The following is a 19495-nucleotide window of genomic DNA, read 5'->3' as shown; positions in this document are numbered from 1 at the left end:
ATGCACTTTTGTGCATAACAAATTTTATGAGGCAGGCGAGTGATAGCAGGGGTCAAGAGAAACAAGCGAGCAGCAATCACTGGTCAGTCTTGTTTAAACTGCAATGACAATACGCAGAAATTTTGTGGGGTGTTTCCAACTTTGCCCAGCTATTATCGCTACACTGCTTTTCAGTGTGAATAAACCAAGACAAAGTAACCACAAGAAAGAGAAAATGAATGTGGTCAGGGACCGGAAATTAAGGAAAAGGTCTCCACAGGACTGCAGGGAGACACGAGCTTCAGAGCCCACACGGCCACAGATTTGTCGGAGCACCAAACAAACACTTCACCTCCCTGCATTTCCCTTTTCAGAGCAGCATCGCAGCACCACACCAGGCCAGGCAGCGTTTACGGAAGGCAGCAGGACCCTCCTGCAGGATGCACGACGCAGGTGAGGCAGCACGGTTTGGGTGGCGGTGCTTGGGGCTGGGAAGCTGCAGACCTGGGCTCAGGTGCTGGCTCCATTTGCTGCTCTTGGGAAAAATCAGTTCATATCTCCATTTACTCTGCTGTGTGCTGACAGTGACATCAGTCTCATTGGCAAAACGTGCTAAAAAGCCTGTGAAGGGGAGTATTTCAAGATGGGGTGAATTCTTACCGTGCTGTGGATTCACGCAGAAAACCAAAAGTGAATGGAGGCTGAGAAGAACAGAGGGGGCTCCAAGAAGACGATGGCTCTGCTGAGGTCAGGCTGGCTTCAGCAACCTCTGCATGAGGTGCAAAGACAGTTATTGTTTCTGAAGACCAAACCTGCACTAGAGACCCTCTTGTGGGAGCTTCTCTGTGACAGCACCTGAGCTGGAAAACCATCAGCATCTTCCCAAAGAAGCAAACCTCGCAGAGCCACAGCTCCTCAAGACAATGACAAATTCCATCAGCGCTCCCGCAAACAGAGCTAAATCACCTCCCACTTCCTCTCTCCAGAAGTGACAACATTTCCCTGCTAATGTACCCGCGATGCACTCGCAAAGCAGTTTGCAGGCTGTCTTGCAAGAGAGATCAACTTCCCAGCTGTCTCGCCACGCGCTATGTTTAACGTGCTAATGGGGCACCCCGAGGTTGGCGCAGATAGAGTAAAGAAACGGGCAGATGCTGGAACGTACAACTCAACCAAACAGCAGAGTTGCTCAAGTAAATTGCTCGAACAAATTAAGCTTCCGCATTTATCCCTATTTTCCCTAGCTGAGCCATTCCTCTGGGCAGCACAGCATCAACAGCCACCTCTCTTCCCATCACTCAAGTTAAGTGAAGCCGTCTAGTTTCACGACACCTTGCTAAGATAACTGAATCTCCCTTTTCTTCCCTCTCTCCCCAATGGTAGGTAACCTCACAAATTAATTACAGCATCATCGAGCCTTTATGTTTATTACAGTACACGCAGCATTACAGAGTCTTCAGTAGCTGCAAGCTAACAGAACCCAGAATATTACCTACCATACACAACACTCAAAAAAAAAAAGCCCAGGCACACAAAACTATGTCCTATTCCCTAAACCGAGTTCCTTGACCATCTCCCTTCTCAATAGCTACAATTACAAAGAAAAGACTAGAAAATATTAGGCAAGAGAAAAATATTCTTTTCGCTTGCGTATAAAGGAAGGAAACAGTGCCAGTTTCGATATACCATGTGAGAGAGACACTTCATGCCATAATTACCTGCCCGAGACCTACTGTGCAATACTTAGATGCAAAATATGCACAGCTAAGTATTTTGGTTCTAAATAATTTAACGTGGCTACTCCTGAGACTGGCAGAACGCATACATCACAGCACAAATCAAGACGTGAACCTTATTTCACTGAAGTAACGGAGCAATCTGACCAAAACAGAGTCTCTCGGAGCTCTGCAGCCACTGATGGAGCTAAAAGATGCAGCAGAGAAGCACAGACTTTAAATGTCTTTTGGATATGCTAGTGAATTATTTTTTTTTTTCTGAAAAAGCAATTTAAGTAAATACCCTAGATGCACCGGTATATGAGTGCTTTCTTCTGCCGCGAAGCAGCCCTGCCAGTCCATTCTCCATCCTACCAACTTCTATAAATTAGCTGATAAAAAATTGGAAAGGCTGCTGCAAAGCTGGAAGGTTGTACAGCTACCAGGGCAACAGTCCCAGGCCAGCCTCGTACAGCAAGGTGTGAATCTCCGTGAGATAAAGGCAGCTGAGATTTTCCAAGAATTCACAGCACTGGACTTAGGACGCTCCACGGAAACTGGAAATCCCAGCTAATGATGCAAACAAACTGCAAAAGCTGGGAGAGAGAAGAGGAAGGTACTGGGGTGCTTTCAGCCTTTGTTGCGGCAGAGTTCATCACTTTCTTGATGATCTTTACTCGAGACAGAGGGGAGGAATTCCTGCTTTCTGACCGCTAGTGTGTTTCAAGATAATTTCTGAATATACAGTTTTGGATCTTTTTCATGTTCACACACATTTTTGAGTATACAAACAACCCAAGATCAAGAACAATTAAATAAATTTGCCACATGCAACTCTGTAATTTCTATCATTCCTTAATGAAGGAAATAGCATATCAAAAGGAGGAGAAAAACAGCAAGTCAGACAACTATAAAATCCCTTCTCTTTTTAGAAAAAAAAAAAAAAGGAAAAACATTTAGATTCAGCAAGTTCTCACTAAAAATATTGCTATAAAGTATTGATTTTTTACCAGACTCAATTGACTGAAAAGTTGTTTGTATAGCAATATTGGCCAAGCCAATATACTGGAACAATTTTGCTACACACAGTAATCAAGTGTATTTCTAAAGTATAATTATACTGTCATAAAAATAAAGCTAAGATACCTCTTCTCCAAGCAATAAAACAGTTGCAGCTGTAAAGAACCCAAATAAATGAAATACATTTTCTAACTAAACATAGCGTCTTCCAAAGAGCACAAAACCACCTCTCCTCTCCCCCCTTAAGCCAAGGTTAGCATGAGAAGTGATCAATACTTCAATCTCAATAAACTATTTCAATAGTAGTTAATTCACATGGAAAGAGAGGCTGAAAATTTTTGCTCAGCGACCTGCGACACGCTATCTTGTTTGCTGGATGCTGATAATATATCATTGCCATAATGAATATGACTTAGTATAAAGAGCTAGAAAGAAAGAAAGGAAGAAAAAAAAGATACCACATACACAGAGTCATTCTTTAGATTCAAATCAATACTACACACAGCCTCTCCTGAAACAAACCGGCAGCATGGAATGCTGCAAGAGGAAAACAGCCAAACGTTTGCAATTAATTTTATTTGACAAATGTTCATTGATTTACTGGAATAAAATATATGTGGGCTGCTATCTGTGACTAGCGCAATCCAGCTACCTGTAAGTATTCCATTTTGCAATTTCTTATTGGCTTGTGTAGCACAAGACGCTCCTTTGGCAAGGGAGAAGAGGCTCCCCCGCACAAAGGGGCGATTGTTCCAGCACGGGAAGTTTGGTCTGCTTTGCTCCAAAGCACCGTAAATGCCAACTCCCTCCAACAATAGCAACCAGCAGCTCTCCAGAGATGAAAGAGTAAATCGGTACAACTCTTCAATCCAACACACGAAACAAATCTGGGAGGATCCGAGAGGAACGCGTTGCTTTGTAGCAGCCCGGTTTGGGGAGAAAATATTTCATATTTGCATTCTCCTGTAATTTACATCGCAAAGAAAGTCAAACTTCAGGAACGTGCAAATTAACCACACAAAAATGGCACACGTTCCCTGGAGCTGTGAAGAATGACACTTGCACTGGAGAGAATACTGTGAAGTCACTGCAACTGCCAATTTAAAATGTTAATGTTATAAAAAGGGAAGAGACAGGTAGCAGTGTTTCCCTGATATAGAAGAGGGCTCATGCTTTTACAGGTAAAATTTGACTTTCCCAAATTGTAGCAACTGTGATACTCAAAAAACTTAACGAAGCTAATCACAACATCAGCCCACATGATGCAGCAAGTCAACACAGAAGTGCCAGAAGAATTATGCGTTCCCTCTTGCGCCATTATCCTCTGCAACTTGAATGTTCACACCTCTGTTCCTTCATCCCTCTTGCAGACTTACTAAAAAGAGTCATTTTAAGAGGAAAACATTTTTGTAAGAACACTAAAAAAAAGAGCTGGCATGTAACTATGCTGCCCTTCAGAAATACAAAGTCAAAAGGTGCAAGTCTGACTTCACACAGAATTTTATTCAAACTTCCCATATGAATTTAACAAGATTCCCTACAGAAAGCGACCCCAAGTTGGGTAAAAATAACATAAGTGGGTTTCCCCACTTTGTGTGACATTTCTCTTCCCTAAACAGCCCTCCAGTGCCTTCCAGAGGGATCGCAGCACACGGCCCTCCCTGGTGATGCTTCTCCCACTCACAACCGCTCCTGGAGCCGCCATCAGTACACAGGGAAGGGAAGCAACCTTCCCTCAACCAGAAAACATCAACAAGTCACTGACTTAGCTGTGACGTTCAACACTCTCTCTTAAATCTTTCTTATAATAAAGTAAGCAAAGGACCTTGGATTCTGCCAACTGCTTGGTCTAGGAATATCTTTCTACAAGAGAATGTGAATGAGCTTCACCCCATCTGCAAGGCTAACCTAATTTCTGAAGAATCCACTCAAGTACTAGTTTTGTCCCCTGAAGGTTTTGGAAGTCCACTGTCATTAAAAGTTCTGCAAGAAGACCAAAGCTAGTTGTTTCACAGTGTTGGCAGCCAATTAGAAATTAAACTAAATGCACTGTAGCTTTTAAAACATTTTTAAAAAAAACGTTAATGTCAAAGTTAAAATGTCTAAGGTAAAAACAAAATCCTAATGGGATGCTGGGTTACTGTATATGGTAAATAGCTCTCCAGAGGAAACCTTTATTACTCCCTCAGGGCTTTCTTACATAGTATGGATTTCTTAATTCCTAGCGGAATATTTTTCATACACCACTGCAGACTATTAAGTACCAGATATTACATTATGTAGTTTAAACTTTGCACTATGCATGAGAAAGACCTTCCTGTCGAGAAAACTATATCTCTGCTATTATAATCTTTACAATATTAAAATTAATACTGGCTGCAGGGTATGAGCTTCACTACCAAAATTTGGGGGAGTTTATCATTTAATATATTCATCAGCCTACATGCGAAGCTGCTTATAAGGAAGGGAAGTCACTGCAGCAGAGAAAGGGGTATTTACTAATTTTGAATTGCCAGAGAAAGGCAGGGCAACGGTGTCATCGCGTCCCACTGGTGTCATTCTCAGTACTGGGCGAGCAAAGGGCGTGGTAAGCCAGCAAGAATAATGGTATTGCAAATACTGAAGGCAATTCATTATGCTTTAGGATATTTCAAGTTCCACTTGTGAACCATTAACTTTTTACCCAGGAGGGATTCAAAGCAAGTATTAAAAAGATAATAAAAATGCACCAGCCCTCATGGCACCCAAAAGCAGATACCTTGTAAATATGTAAAGAGAATTCTTAAGAAGTTTATATTAAGAATTTATTTTATAGTCTTTTCTGTATAGCAGCAAAGGCCCACATACATCTCACTACAAATATAAAGGGGAGAAAATAAGAGGGATGTTAAATTTTATTTTCAAAAATTTTAAGTGAAATTCAGCACTCACTTGTAGACTGTGCCTCCATTGCCATGACCGAGGATGTCTCGATACCGTATGTCTTGTTCATTCATCTCCACAAGAAAGAAAGAAAAACAAAAGAGATGTCATGCTGTGGATGGAAATGTCAAGGAAAAGCAACTCTAGGCCATAAACAACAAGCAGTCTGGGTCATTTCAAGTTCAGCTGCAAGAACGAGAAGATCAATACAACATTTGCTGTCCAATTTATAAAAGACGATACCAAGGGACAAAGTGATGGAAAGTTTAATGACAATTTGTTTGCCTGGGTCATTTCATTAAAGTTTGATAAAAGGTGTCAAAATGGAATGATATAATATAGCTGAAGAGGGTCAGGTCACAGATACTGATAGGAAAAGGGTCTCCAGAACAGCACATAACCAAAGCCAAAGTTGGAGGTGAATGGAAACAATCCAACACAAAAATGTCATCTTAAGTACAGCCAGAAAAGTTCATGATTTATTCTGGAATCAGCATAATTGGTACTAATTGAATGACAGCTCTACCAGTAGGACTGCTTTGCAGTGCTTAATTTACATACCTGTTAACTAATGCAAATATTCTGAAATAAAAATAGTCTCTAAATACTATCCAGTAAAAAAGTAATTTTCCTTGAGATACAAAACAAATTGCTTACTTCAGTCTTTCTGCTCACTGGCACAACTCTCCAGATACGATGATATCCTTAAATATTCAAACAGAAGCCTGATACTAGCACACCATGCATTGGAAATGCCGGAATTCAGGGTGTGATATACATTTTTATAAAAGCTTATTATACATCACCTTGCTTGAGTGACTCCAATGAAAAACTACAATACAACCTTCTCCTACGCAAATACGGTTATACTGCTTTTCAAGCTAAACCACCTTTTCAAAAATCACTAAAGACATTTTTGTAAGGAACATGCCTACTTGAAAAGAGATCTTTTAAGCAGAATACGTTCTGTGATCTCCTCCGCTGCCTGTTCATTGTAGGTGATTAGGCAATTCCCAATTTTAAATTATATTTTCCTAGTAATCTATTAGCAAATTGTCAATTTATTTCTGTAAATTATATATTTTCTGGGATACCGAGTTAAATATTTCACATAAGTTGGCATAGCTGCTTAAAGACTTATCATTTTTGTGTTAAAAGGCATCCAGACGAATACCTAATGACATGTCTGATCTGCTATCATTGACGTGATTAGAGACCACGTAAGCATATCTGAGGTAGCTTTAAATTACCTATGTCAAGTACCACTAGCACCGTGGTGAGAGCCATGCAGAGCTTGCCATAAGCTAACTATCTGTATTTATCCAACTTCTGAAATGGCTTTTAAAATTCAGCGGGGACATGTGCCCTTCAGTTATGTAGCCACGTTTAAGCATCCACTTTCATAGGATGTCAGAGGAGATAAGAGGAACTTTGCCCCTGGCTTCAGCTGGAACAAGGAAGTGATGGTAACAAGAAGACATACCCTAAATTCAACACTCAGCTTGTCTTACCCGTACTAAACGGAGTATTTTAAATCAACTAAATATTATGTTTTAATGACAGTAACATTGAACTCTCAAACTTGTGTTCTGTTCTTTTACTACCTGAATAAAAAGCATGCTCGTTTCTCAGAGGAAATATTTTTCTCCTTTGCATTTCTTCCAGTGATGCCAAAATCTCCAAGTTCTGAGAAAATCAGGAATACCTCAAGGCCAAAATTGACTCTGCGTTATTAGTTATTTGTAGTTAAACCTGGGCCAGTTATCCTAAGATGGCATGAAAAGGCCCATTCAAGTATCAAGGTTTATGATGAAAATAAAAATGTACTTTATTACTGAAAACTATCTTGTTTATTGCATCAATCAGAAAATACAAATAAAAAGTGCAAAAAAAAGATACTTCAAAAGGAACAGTAATTCTTGATGGGGTTTAAAATATGTAAAGAAGCTATATTGAGTCCCTTTTTCTAAAAATAATTTCACTCAGATTGCAACAGCTATCAATTTAAAGCACATACAGTGTTTAAGGATTTCTGCTCTCCTAAGCTAGATAAGTTTAACTCTCCAGTCTTTGAGGTAACAACAAACATGTCTCTTTTCTATATTCCCAGCAATGTTCCTATGAACAAAACTCCTAAGAGAAATCGAATGAGTCCACAATGCTATGAACATACTTGTATCTTTGCTTCTTGGGGGAAAAAAAAAAGTATATATATTTTTTGTAGTTACACAAGTTATAAGCAACAAATTGAGCAGAACCAGAGACACAAAGCGTATTCTCTTTTCTCCTTCTTGCTAACTGGTGAAAAAAAGACTATTTCCTTCACACCACTCTCTAAAAGCCACTGCCAAGAGCAGCTCTTCACCACGATGCTGCGCAGCTCTCGCTTGCTGGCAGCCCAGGACCATCGCCCGCTGGCTCAGCACAACGGAGCGACCACAAACCGGGGCTGAAATAGGGAGACGGGTGGAGCAAGCATCTGCCAGCAAACGCTGGAGAGATAAAGTGTGATTTACTGGCTCAAATAAAGATGCCAAAAACATGTTGTGATTTATTTATTTTACTGGGAAAAGTGGACTCTCAATTATAAAATGATAACATAACAACAACGAACTCGACAGCATGGGCTGGAATATTAAACCTGCAAAACCGAGTTTGATTGGATGCCAATATTAACGAAATTAATGACAAAGCAAAACAGACTTCAATTACGGATCAGAAAACAAAACGTCCCTTGTTTATACCTGCTGTTTTTGAAAGAAATCAGCGTCCATCTCTTGTAAATCATTAAAAAGAAAATGCTCAATTAATCTTTATTTTATATGTAGAGGCCTGACAGATGCAAACTCCTACAGCCATACCTTTGCTTTACGAATCGAAGCAATAATGGTTTCAGAAAGCAGTCACACTCTATGAGCAGACAATTGAAGAGATTTAGTAAATCCCACTTTATAGAGCAGAGACTAATCGGAAAACACAAGCCAGTCAAATGTTTCTTATGAACTGTTGACACTATATCAATGCTGAATCAATTGGTGGCATTTACTCTGAGTGACAGAAAAGAAATAAATATTTATATCACATCACCTATATCAATGAACCTAGGCAGAAAGCTATTTCTAACCTGTCAATATTTGATTATCTTGAAGAATCATGTCCCCTTCTTTTAATGATTAATATGAATTCCTTATTAAACCTAAATGGAAACTACTAGAGGGATATCATTATGAATGCCTGAAAGCATAAACTGCCAAAAATAATAAAAAATAATAGACCAGCCCATATTTAAGTAATGATAAGTATGACTTAATCCCCCAACAGGAGGAAAAGTTAAAGATACAACTAGCAACCTATTTCCACTTACGGATCTATGCCCAGATTTTGCAGAACAAAATGCATTTTCTCTTGACAGAAAGTAGTACGTAACTCATAAGAGCAGGATAAATAGAAGGTAGTATTAAATTTATTCTGAATTTTCTTTGTATTTAACCAACTTTTTATGTAAGATTTTTGGTTCTTCCATATCCTTCTGAAATTCTACACAGGAAGAAACCTGTAACAGACTATGGCAGGGCACACAACGTACTCATTTCTATTGCTTAGAACAAATAAAATGCCCAATTCAGCTTACGGATGCAATCACAAGAAAATGGCTTTTATTCATGTTCAGGAATTGTACTTAAAAAAAATCCAGAAGGGAATATTGGAGTAACTATCACATTTAATTTTAAAAGTTCAGAAGCATGCTACCGCTACTTATGTAATTTTAAGTTATCCATAGAACTAAATTCTTTAACTATATTTTGAAACATTAACAAATCTACCCAGAAAAGATCTGTAAATATTAAACCATGTCTGCATGTAAGGAATGCTGACAAGCTTAAAAATACATTTCCAAGCTGTATTCAAAGGATTCAGTGCCAAATAGGCAAGGTTGCAATACTGGGCTGTTAGATTCACATTTTAAAGGGGCACTCTCATCTATTAGACCACAATGTTACAGGTGATACTGAAGGACAAGCATGAAGACCAGCCTTTATCTTCTTGACACGCTCAACTACAACTACTTGATTCATGAAATGCCAATGAGGCTTGGAGAGGTCATTGTGTGAAGGCACTGAATACGCATCTGAGATAATTAAGATTTCAGCCTTCGAAACATGGAGGGGAAGTGAACAGCAGTTAAGAAAATCAATAAGAGTCTTTTATTTGCAGTGACACAGATGTCTCAGTCAATAGAGCCTAATAGGCAAGCTTGATCGCAATGGACAGGTGCCTGCCTCCAAGGCTATCAAAGGGCTTTCACTATGACAAACATTAAAATATATTTATGTTGCTACTGAAGAATCTGGGATTCTTTTAAGGTAGTTTAATTTAATGGTGTATATTTAAAGTCATTATACCACTGTGAGCCTGCCCAGATGCTCAGTTCAAAATGAGTAAGAAATGACTGCTCCATTTGTTCAGGACATCCACTTGTCCATCAACTTTTACATTAAACCTTTCACTTCTGGTGCCAGAATCTGAATGCCTGGAGCAGGATGAGAAAGTAACAAGGCAGCTTTCTACAGTTTCGGTTTTTGTTGTTGTTTTTAGGCTTGTAGTTTTTTTTTTTTCATCCTGTTTTTTAAAGAAGCTAGAGCATAAGGGGGTTGCAAATACTGCAGAGCAGTTCCTCACAGGAACCTGCTAAATATTTAAGTATCTACTGCCCTAAAAATACGAAGGTCATTCTAGCGGAGCAGTTGACTTAGTTATTCAAAATTGATTAACTTTCTCCCCTGAAATTGTGGCAGCAGTGCAACATGTGTGAGGTACTTCAATCTATTTGGAGCTAAATCTGATTAGCACGTTTTGAGAAATGGGAAGCAAATTGCTATGCCAATCAAAGTAAATCAGGACACATAACTCATTCATATCATGAAGGTTTTCATGGTCTCTCTTGTTCTGTATTAAAAGAACACATTACAACTAAGTGAGCAGTAAGCATCTCTCCATCTGTTTGTGGTATGCCAGTCACTGCGGTACCAGGCAGTAACAAGATGTGCATGTAGCCAAGACCCAATTCACTGCACCTACCTGGCCATTTGCAAGTATTTTCTTCAGCTCTGCAGAAGACTTTTTCAAGCTGAAAAAAATAAGAGGCAATTATTTTTAACGATTGTGCCATTTCACTCTATAAAATGGACCACAGCCATACCGAACAACAAGCCATCGGGTTAAGTCCACGGTTACATATTCTGAGCAGATTTAACTTTAGCAATGCTGAGTGATGTTCAGTATAGCCACTCCTTAAATTGTCCACAGCAGAAATGGAGAAGCATGAATATTTGAGAGAATCAATATATTTTACACCTTTACAAACTAGCATTTTTAGGTGTGTAATGATATTACCCTTCAAGATATAACCTATTGTTTGTCAGTTCAAAAAACAAAAACAAAAAAACACCTCCTGGACCAGATGTTTCAAAAACTACAGAAAGAGTAGGGTTCACAACTAGCTTTCAGGTGTCTTGTCTTGTTTCAAAACCCACAATGGCAGCATCCCTCCACAATTTCTATAAAACTTCAGCAGAAGGGAACGCCGTTGATGATGCCTCACTACCTAATTGAAGGGGTGAAGGGGGATGAGTCCAGATCATCATGTGCATCCATTCCAGGTCAACTGGCTGTTGCAGCCCCTGTTCTTTTTCAGCCTGGTGTGTTTTCTAAGTAAAATTAGTAATGGCTTTAAACTACTTCTGCCCACTCCCAAAATACCACCTCACCTCCTTTCCTGACAAAATCCCTTCCCTGTGCATTCAACAGAGCAAACTGCCTGGGGAGCAGCATCTCTGCAAAACTTATCTCAAAGAGGCATTCTGCTCTTATTACAAATTTTTTTTTTTTTTAGAAAAGTACAAAATAATATATTCTTGAAAGGCACACACACGTGTCTTGATCACAGATCATTATTAACAAGAACTCTGAAAACACAGATTTCGTATTTGCTGGCTTTGTTCTTTAATAGGCCTCTTGTTCCCACGACTACTTTAAAGAAAAATTAAGTTTTCCAAGGAAACATAAGTTGATCTTGTCATCTTTCATGACTAACAATTTGTGAACATGAAACAAAGAGAGACTTTCAATTACTTCAAAAACAGAACTCGTAGCGCAGAAGGTTTTGGAAAAGGAATGGCAATTAACCACCACATAAGGTGACAAGAATCTTCTAGAAGCCTCATTTTCGATGCACTTTCAGAACAAGCTCAAAGTACAAGAAGTACTGAAAGCCAAAGCACAGCAGCGACAGAAAGGAGCTTTATTTAGTTCAGTGGCATGACAGACGGGGAGGAGGACCGCACAAAGCCATTCCTACCCTCGACTAGGAGCTTCAACGCCACAACCCGCAGCAAACCTGCCTCTAGGGACTGGGGCCAAGCTTTGCCAGAGGAGATTTCCACTTGGTACCGGCTTTTTCTTTTATCTCCAGTTAGCAAAGCCACCAAGCAGGGCACCAGAAGTGGTCTGAGTGGTACCAGAGCCAGGCTGCACGCCGTGTCCCCCCATTCCCGCGAGGACGGGATTCGCGCGGCACCACCGCCACCTCACCAACCGGGCACGCTTCGTGCACTACAAATGCCTCTTTGATCACGTTCATCTCTGTCAGGTTTTCTCAAAATGGTCTGAGAGACAAAAGGGAGCGGCATGCTGAAGCACAGCTAAACGTGGTATCACTCTGCCTATGCTTATTAGAATCATAGAATAATTTAGGTTGGAAGGGACCCTCTGGAGGTTTCTATTCCCACATTTCAAATATGCTCTTATATGAAGAAGGAGCCAGACTTCTCTTATTTCCTTTTAATATTACACACTTTTGTGCATTTTTTTAAAATCATATACGTATATATATTTTAAACATCAATATCGAATATAACACCTTCCTGTAATTCATGTAATAAAAGTGAGTTTATGCTCTAGTATTTACTAACAGATCTCTGGAAAAAAGGAAGTTCTCCTGCATTCTAAGATCTTAATATGGCTTTTGAAATCAGAGAGACGGACTCAAAAACTTTGCTGAAACTACATGAAAAAGGGCACCTAAACTGTTCAGATTTTTCAAAAAAAATAATCCGTTCCTACTATAATAAACCTACTGAACTGGGTATCAAATTTTAAAATCAAAGAATCCTAATGAGATAAGCAATGAAGACCTGAACGTACAGACCTTGCTATACACAGTGATTATGAGATCAATTAAAACAAATTAGCTCACCCACAAACAGTATTTCAATGCTTTTTATAAAGGACAAAGCCATCTGAAATACCCAGCACAGACATATTTCTTTTGGCAGAAAATCCTTCTCCTGAACAACCAGCAATATGAGTCTAACAAGATCCATGAATCAAGGTAATTTCGTCTTCCCCACTTCACTTCGGCATGCCCAGTAGTCATATTGAGAAAGTTATTCAACATCAAGCTTATCGTTGGTAACTACTGCACACAAGGTTCCATTTTGTTTTAATAAAAGAAAACAAAACAAAACATATGCTCCCGTTCTTGACTCTTACCTATTGCTTGGAAGGGAATCCGAGACTGCCGAACTGCTATTATTAGCAGACCCTGCTCGTGTATTTACCTGCAGGCAGGGAAAGAATCTTTATCAGTCGTTTGTGTTCAGAGGACACTATTCTAATTAACCTGTAATTTGCCATGAATTTCTCATTTCGCTATGAAGGTTAATTAGCTTGTTGCTAGGCATGCCGATGGTTGAGGTCTTGCCTGTATGTAGGTTAGCAGGCTATATAATTCATGGACTACAATAAAATATCCTTACATATTAAACGCTTAGTTAAATAATACAGATAAAGAAGGAGATGGTTTGCCTACCATTTATTCTCAATTTAAAAACTAAACAATCATTTAATATATTAGCAGTGTTCTGCATTTCAGAATGGGTATGATCACAGAAGCAGCAAATATACCTGAATGAATCAAACAACCTAAAAGAACGTCACTGCAGTGGGTTCAAAAATTACTGAAAACAAGTGAACGTGGTATTTGTTTTGTAAACTTTGAACAGACATTAGTTGATAAACTGAATGTTAAAATTTAAGAACCTTATTAACAGTGGTTAAAAAAAACAGCACAATTCCATTTTTATTAAAATTGTATATATAGATATTGCTGCCAACACCCAGCAGATGAATCTTTCTCCCACCCTCACAAAAAAAATCTGCTTGTCAGAGCTCAAGAAAGTGCAGTTTTATTTGACATTTCAATAAGTGGAACACAGCATTACAAATCCATCTAACTTTACTGAAACAATTATTGAAATTTGTACCTTCAGGCCATGTATGTTCCGTTTCCCAGGAGGCTTGCAGGCTGAAACAGTAATTGACTAAATTGTAGAACACATCAGGGCCATTTACAAATTTGCTCAAAATGAATCTTTTAAAAAGAAATGAGGGTGACACCAAAATTAGCAGAGAGAAATGATTGAAAAGTGCCTCACAAGACCCAGAGTGGGAATTATGAACCAGGATTTTTAACTTGCAGGAGTGAGCATTTATAAATGCTAAGAGCTTTCTGACACCATGTAATATAAATTCTAATTTCTGCTTAAAACACATGAAAATCGGGAGAACTGTTGGCTTAAATTATCAGATTCTTTTTGTAATTCAAATTAAAATCAATATCTTATGTCACTGTATTTTTACATGCTGTATTTTTTCTGTCATTTAACAGAAATATTTGCAAGATGTATTTTAAAAGAATCAAGCTGCCACAAGTCATAAATTAGTCATGTTGTCAAACACAGACAGTTTGGTTTAACATGGAAAAAACATGTCAGGGGCAACAGCAGTGAGTCTCGAGAAACCAAATACTGGATGAAAGCAATACGAAACGCCACATTTTGGCCACAGATGCATAAATGTGATATCTTACTGCGATGTCCGGGTTTATAGAGGGACATGCTACTCGAGGAGAAAGTATTTTCTTAAAGTCTCTGGAACTATATATTGCCTTGTTTTTCCTTTTGGTGGATGTGCTTTTGTCAAATGTTAAAGCCACAAAGGCTTCTAGCTACATGTTACAGACAGTTCCCATTTTAAAACTACAGTGCCCTACAAATTGTATGTTAAAGGGCCTGTCACTTTTGATTGATTGTCTGAGGAGGGATGAATTTGATTTTTCTTTCTCTGATGCACAAGCATTTCACTTCAATTTTTGACAGCAGGAAACAGAACTATTTATTAGTCAGAAGGACACAGATGATAGTTATTAAACACATCAGTTAGGGCCAAGCCAGGCCACGTGCCTTTAAATGACATTAGAAATTACCATGTGCATCTTAAAGAAGAAAAATATTATGATACTGTGGGCAGAGGAAAAAAAAAAAAAAGACAAACCACCAACCAGAAAACAATACACTATTCTAAAATACACATAAGCATACTATATATTTTTTCCAAGTGATATATATATATATGTCATGTGTACTATTATATAATGTGTATATATACACAGTACTGCATGTGTGTTCGTGTATATGCATACACGTTTCAGTATAAAAAAGAACTCTGGCTCTTACTGTTTTGATAGCAACAAACTTATTTTTTTAATACAAAATAGACTAAATAACAATTTTCCCCCTTCAAAGACCTTAAAATTAGTATATGAGTGCAACACAGCCGAGATGACACAGAATGGCACATGGGCATTTACTGCCAGCAGGCTTTGTGGGACACACGAGTTTTTGGAAGCTGACTGGAGGCAGCAACTGGGAGGCTCCCTCGGAAGTCAGAGACAGACAGAGAGGGAAAAAGGACCCAAAGGCAGAGCAGGCTTGTGAAAAAAAAACTCTTAAAGACAGACAGCCTTAAAATACAGGCAAAAAAGCTGCATGTTATTGATGAGGCTTCAAACTGCAGTGTGTAGAGGGGCACAGCCAAACAGGCATGAAAGAAAAGCGCCTGTGCTAACAAAATTTGGGATGTTCACTATTGAGGCAGGACTAGAACTTCAAACGCCAGAAGACAGATTTAAAAAGAAAAAAGATGCAGAAAGGCACATTTTGTTCAATTTGCAGAAAAGCAGCAGCAGAACTTAGAGGCAGCCTGGGTATGAAGGGAGTGCAGGGCAGCTTTAAAGCTTTAACCTAGAAACAGGAAGATGAGGTGTTTTAAGAAGGTGATTTGGAAAGATGAAACAGCAACTCAGAGAAGTAAGCTGCAAGCTACCTGTGAGGAGAGGTGCATAGATGAACCAGTGGTGAATAAGCTGAGAGAGTAAGTGGGGATCATATCCTCGTCAGCATGGAGATGAATTCTGAATCTATACAAAAATAATTATCTTTGGATGTAAAGCAAATAGAAAAGAAACCAGCAGCAGGAGCAGGAGTCCACTTGCTTGGTTCTCCAGGAGTGAGCCAGTTACTCCAAAGGAGAACCGCCTGCTGAAGGGGAGATACCCAACCGCTCTGCATTCCCAGGAAGGGTTCCCCACCTGCTTGGGTCATTCACCGTGTCGTTGTTTCTCCAGGCCACGCGAAAGCCTAGCATTTTATTTCTTGCAAGTGGTGGTGTTTTTAGACACAGCGTTGGTCAGTAATAAATAAAACATCCATCTACAGAAAGTGATGGGTTCAGGAGGAAGGCTGAGACCCTTGCACCTCAGCCTGGCCAGGGGCAGCAGGACAGAAGGCAGCCTCCCTCTTCACAGCTGCCCTCGCACTTGTCTCCCAAAAACTGCCCCAAGTGCTCCGTCCTGCAGCTCTCAGAGCCAGGTGCCCCCCTCCATCAGACCCTGGAGCCTAAAAACCTTTTAGCTCCCCTTGCATTCGAGTCTCTTTTCCATAGGAGCCTTCTGAACGGCCAGGAAACCCAGACTCCTTTGGAGACCTTATTAGCACGTGTTTGAGAAGACTGTTGGTTAATTGCCCGATTCAAACTTCAGAGAGTTGTAAGTAATGGAAACCTAGAATGTTTAATTGGGAAACTCAAAGTATGATTATTTGTATAATATCAGTTAAGTGAGAGGAGTTAAAATTTTAATTATTTCAATTAATTTATTGCTGGGAGATTTACTTGGAGAATTTAAACCTTATCTGTTTCATCAATTAAGAATCAGGTTCAAAGACTGGTTACTGAGAGCATCTGAATGAATCAGTGGAATTATGTAATGTATTAGCTTTTTTTTTTTTTAACCATTATTTGATTTGAGAGAGAGTGGAGCATACCCAGAAACCTAAGTAGCTGCCTACAGATTTTTGCTCAGGATGTAGATGACCTATTTTTCAATTGCCTCAGCCCACATAATTGATTACATCTTCCCTGGTCAGGAGAGCTATTAAAGTACTTGTGATCATTTTGATACCACCGCTAAATACCCAAACCTCAAATAAAATACGCCACACACAGAGTTTCTGTGATGGATGCTCCCATTTTCAAAATGAATAGTGACAGTCACTTTTCCCAAGTCTGTCTGGATGATTAAACATATTAACATACAAAAAATATATTTAAAAACCTCAGTCTTTCAAAGTATCCAAAATTTAATTCATTCATCTGCTTTGGTTTGAATACATGCAGAACCATCACCAATGAGTTTCTTAAATGTACGTAAATACGTACTATGCAAACTGAATCTTGTTAGTCTAATTTACTCCAGTAAATTAGCTATTTTATATGCAATAAATGTAGTTTTCGCTACACTCCCCATAATAATGAATTCTTCTATCCAAATTAAGAGGTAAACATCATGTTATGTGCATTTAAACCTCCCAAAAACATAACTGTTGATGAAACAGTTTACTGATATAATCATTGTTGATTAGAATTTGTTAAGCATTACCTCTTGGATATATCTGCAGAGGCTCTATTAACTGTCCATTTACTTGCTGTTCCATTACAGTGGAGTAATACTGCAAAGAGATTAAAGAAAGAGATTACTCAGTAACGTATGAATAGTAGTAAGTGCACTCACGGATTGTTTAATTCACTGTACTTCTTCTCCACCACCCTCTTTTTTTCTTTTTTTTAATGCCATCATACGTATCAGCCTTTAGAACGCTTTCTTACCACTTGCAATGCTCACACAATCAAGCGGCACGGGAGGAACATAACCAAGGGCAGCGATAACCAGCATGGTACTGATGCAAGCACAGGGATCTGTTCCCGGCCCAACTATGCAAGTTTCAGGCTCACCTGAAACCTGGGAGTGATTCGGAAGACCGAGCAAATGAAACATTTACAGCAAACACAGCAGTTGTCACACCTGGAGAAGTTGGGAAAACTAGGCAAATGCGGGAACAAAGAAACACTGTAAATATAGTCCAAAAAAAAAAAAAAAGGCGCAATTAAGAAAACTCCAAGGGAGAAAAGAACCTGGATGCTATCCAAGAATTTGCAATGCTGAAGCATAACCAGGGCGGCTGGGGCCACATAAGCAGAGAAGTCGTGCATTCCCTTACTGTACACATTTAATGCATAGTAGGGTACAGAGAGCAGTGGTGCTAGAAAGCCGGACAGACATCGGTAGATCCAGGACTACAGCACTTGGGCTCTAGAGGGACTGCTAGGAGCAATCTGCAGGGAAAGTGCTTAGATAAAGAAAGGCTAAGAATGGACAAAATGCGATACCAAAGCATCTGAGAACATCAAGGCTCAGGAAGGCAGAAAAAATCTAATGTGGCATGAAGATGAACACTGGCATTTAGTGATGAGATAAACATTTGGATTAAATAAGAAGGAATCCTTATTAGCCTTTTGTATCAAGCCTCCTCCTTGAGGAGCAGCGAGCGCTCACCAGAGAGGACTTTTAACAGAACGACCAGAACAGTGCCAGGGCAGGAGATGGACCCTGCTATGAGTTTACTGTCTATAACCCACACATCTCTCACCACGATGTGTTAAGTGTTGAAAACACATCACAAAGCACATTTCTTCTGCAATCACCAAGCATCTTTGAAGCAAACACGCTGGCTGTGGGCCAGATCTTCATGGCATAAATCAGTGTAGCTCCACTGACTTTCATGCTAATTCTCACCAGCTGAGTGTGGTCTAAGACTTCAGAATGTCACTGTTACCAGCCTTTTTGTGATACTGTTACTCAAAGTGGCAAGACTGGATGTCAACAGGAAAAAAAATTCGAAGCCTCTGTGGAATCGAGCACGTGGATTTCACTCACACCAATGATTTCCCTTAATGTGAGTTGTTTTTTTTTTTTTTTTACTTACACAACTTAAAAAATGCAAGAGTTTATTAACTGCTTAATGTTACAAAACATTTTTCATCCTTTTATAATGGGATTAAACGTGAACTATAGTAAGTAGATTTTAGATGGACACCAAAGTCAGTTTACGTGCAAAACCTCATTTACAATTCCCATTACAATGCAAAGACCCTAACCTGTGACAATAGACCGCTGGCTTGGCACAAATACATTTTTCAGTATTTGTTTTTTTTGCTTATTTGTTTTATTCACGTCAAGAAATAGGAAGAAATTTTCTTTTGTAAAAAAATAATTATGAAGAAAATTGCTGGGGGCGTAAGGATCCATCTAGCTCCACCTCCTGTGCAATGCCTGCTGCTAAAAGCACTTGCCTTACTAAAATCTCACCACAAGATTTTTGAGGGAGGTATCTCCTTCATATTAGTGTGTAAACAAACAGATCCACATCTTAAATAACTCCTTGAGACGTGCTCTCAATATGTTTATAAAGAGCTAAGATATTAATTACGAAAGCCCACGGTTTTGAAGGGATCAAGAGGCTTTTCAGGAGTCAGAACTACCCCACAGCCTTATTTTGTATTGGGGGGTGTCACAAATAACAAGCCAACCCCTCCCTCATGCCCCTACACCTCCTCACAAAAAA

At 39.2% G+C, this 19495-nt stretch overlaps 1 protein-coding gene across 3 annotated transcripts in view; it reads right to left on the bottom strand.

Moving 5' to 3' along the window:
• Positions 1-19495, bottom strand: part of MAP2K5 (mitogen-activated protein kinase kinase 5) — a 130115-nt gene that overhangs the window by 96992 nt on the left and 13628 nt on the right. For all 3 annotated transcript variants that reach the window (XM_035569423.2, XM_035569424.2, XM_035569425.2), the window contains exons 4-8: positions 17473-17542; positions 13961-14001; positions 13188-13255; positions 10716-10764; positions 5646-5710 (exon numbers count right to left, since the gene is read on the bottom strand). In XM_035569423.2, the coding sequence (XP_035425316.1) occupies positions 5646-5710; positions 10716-10764; positions 13188-13255; positions 13961-14001; positions 17473-17542 (293 nt within the window). The remainder of the gene's footprint in view (positions 1-5645; positions 5711-10715; positions 10765-13187; positions 13256-13960; positions 14002-17472; positions 17543-19495) is intronic.

Source organism: Cygnus atratus, chromosome 11 (genome assembly GCF_013377495.2).
Source record: "Cygnus atratus isolate AKBS03 ecotype Queensland, Australia chromosome 11, CAtr_DNAZoo_HiC_assembly, whole genome shotgun sequence".
NCBI classification, from domain to species: Eukaryota; Metazoa; Chordata; class Aves; order Anseriformes; family Anatidae; genus Cygnus; species Cygnus atratus.
This window is presented reverse-complemented; position numbering and strand designations above follow the sequence as displayed.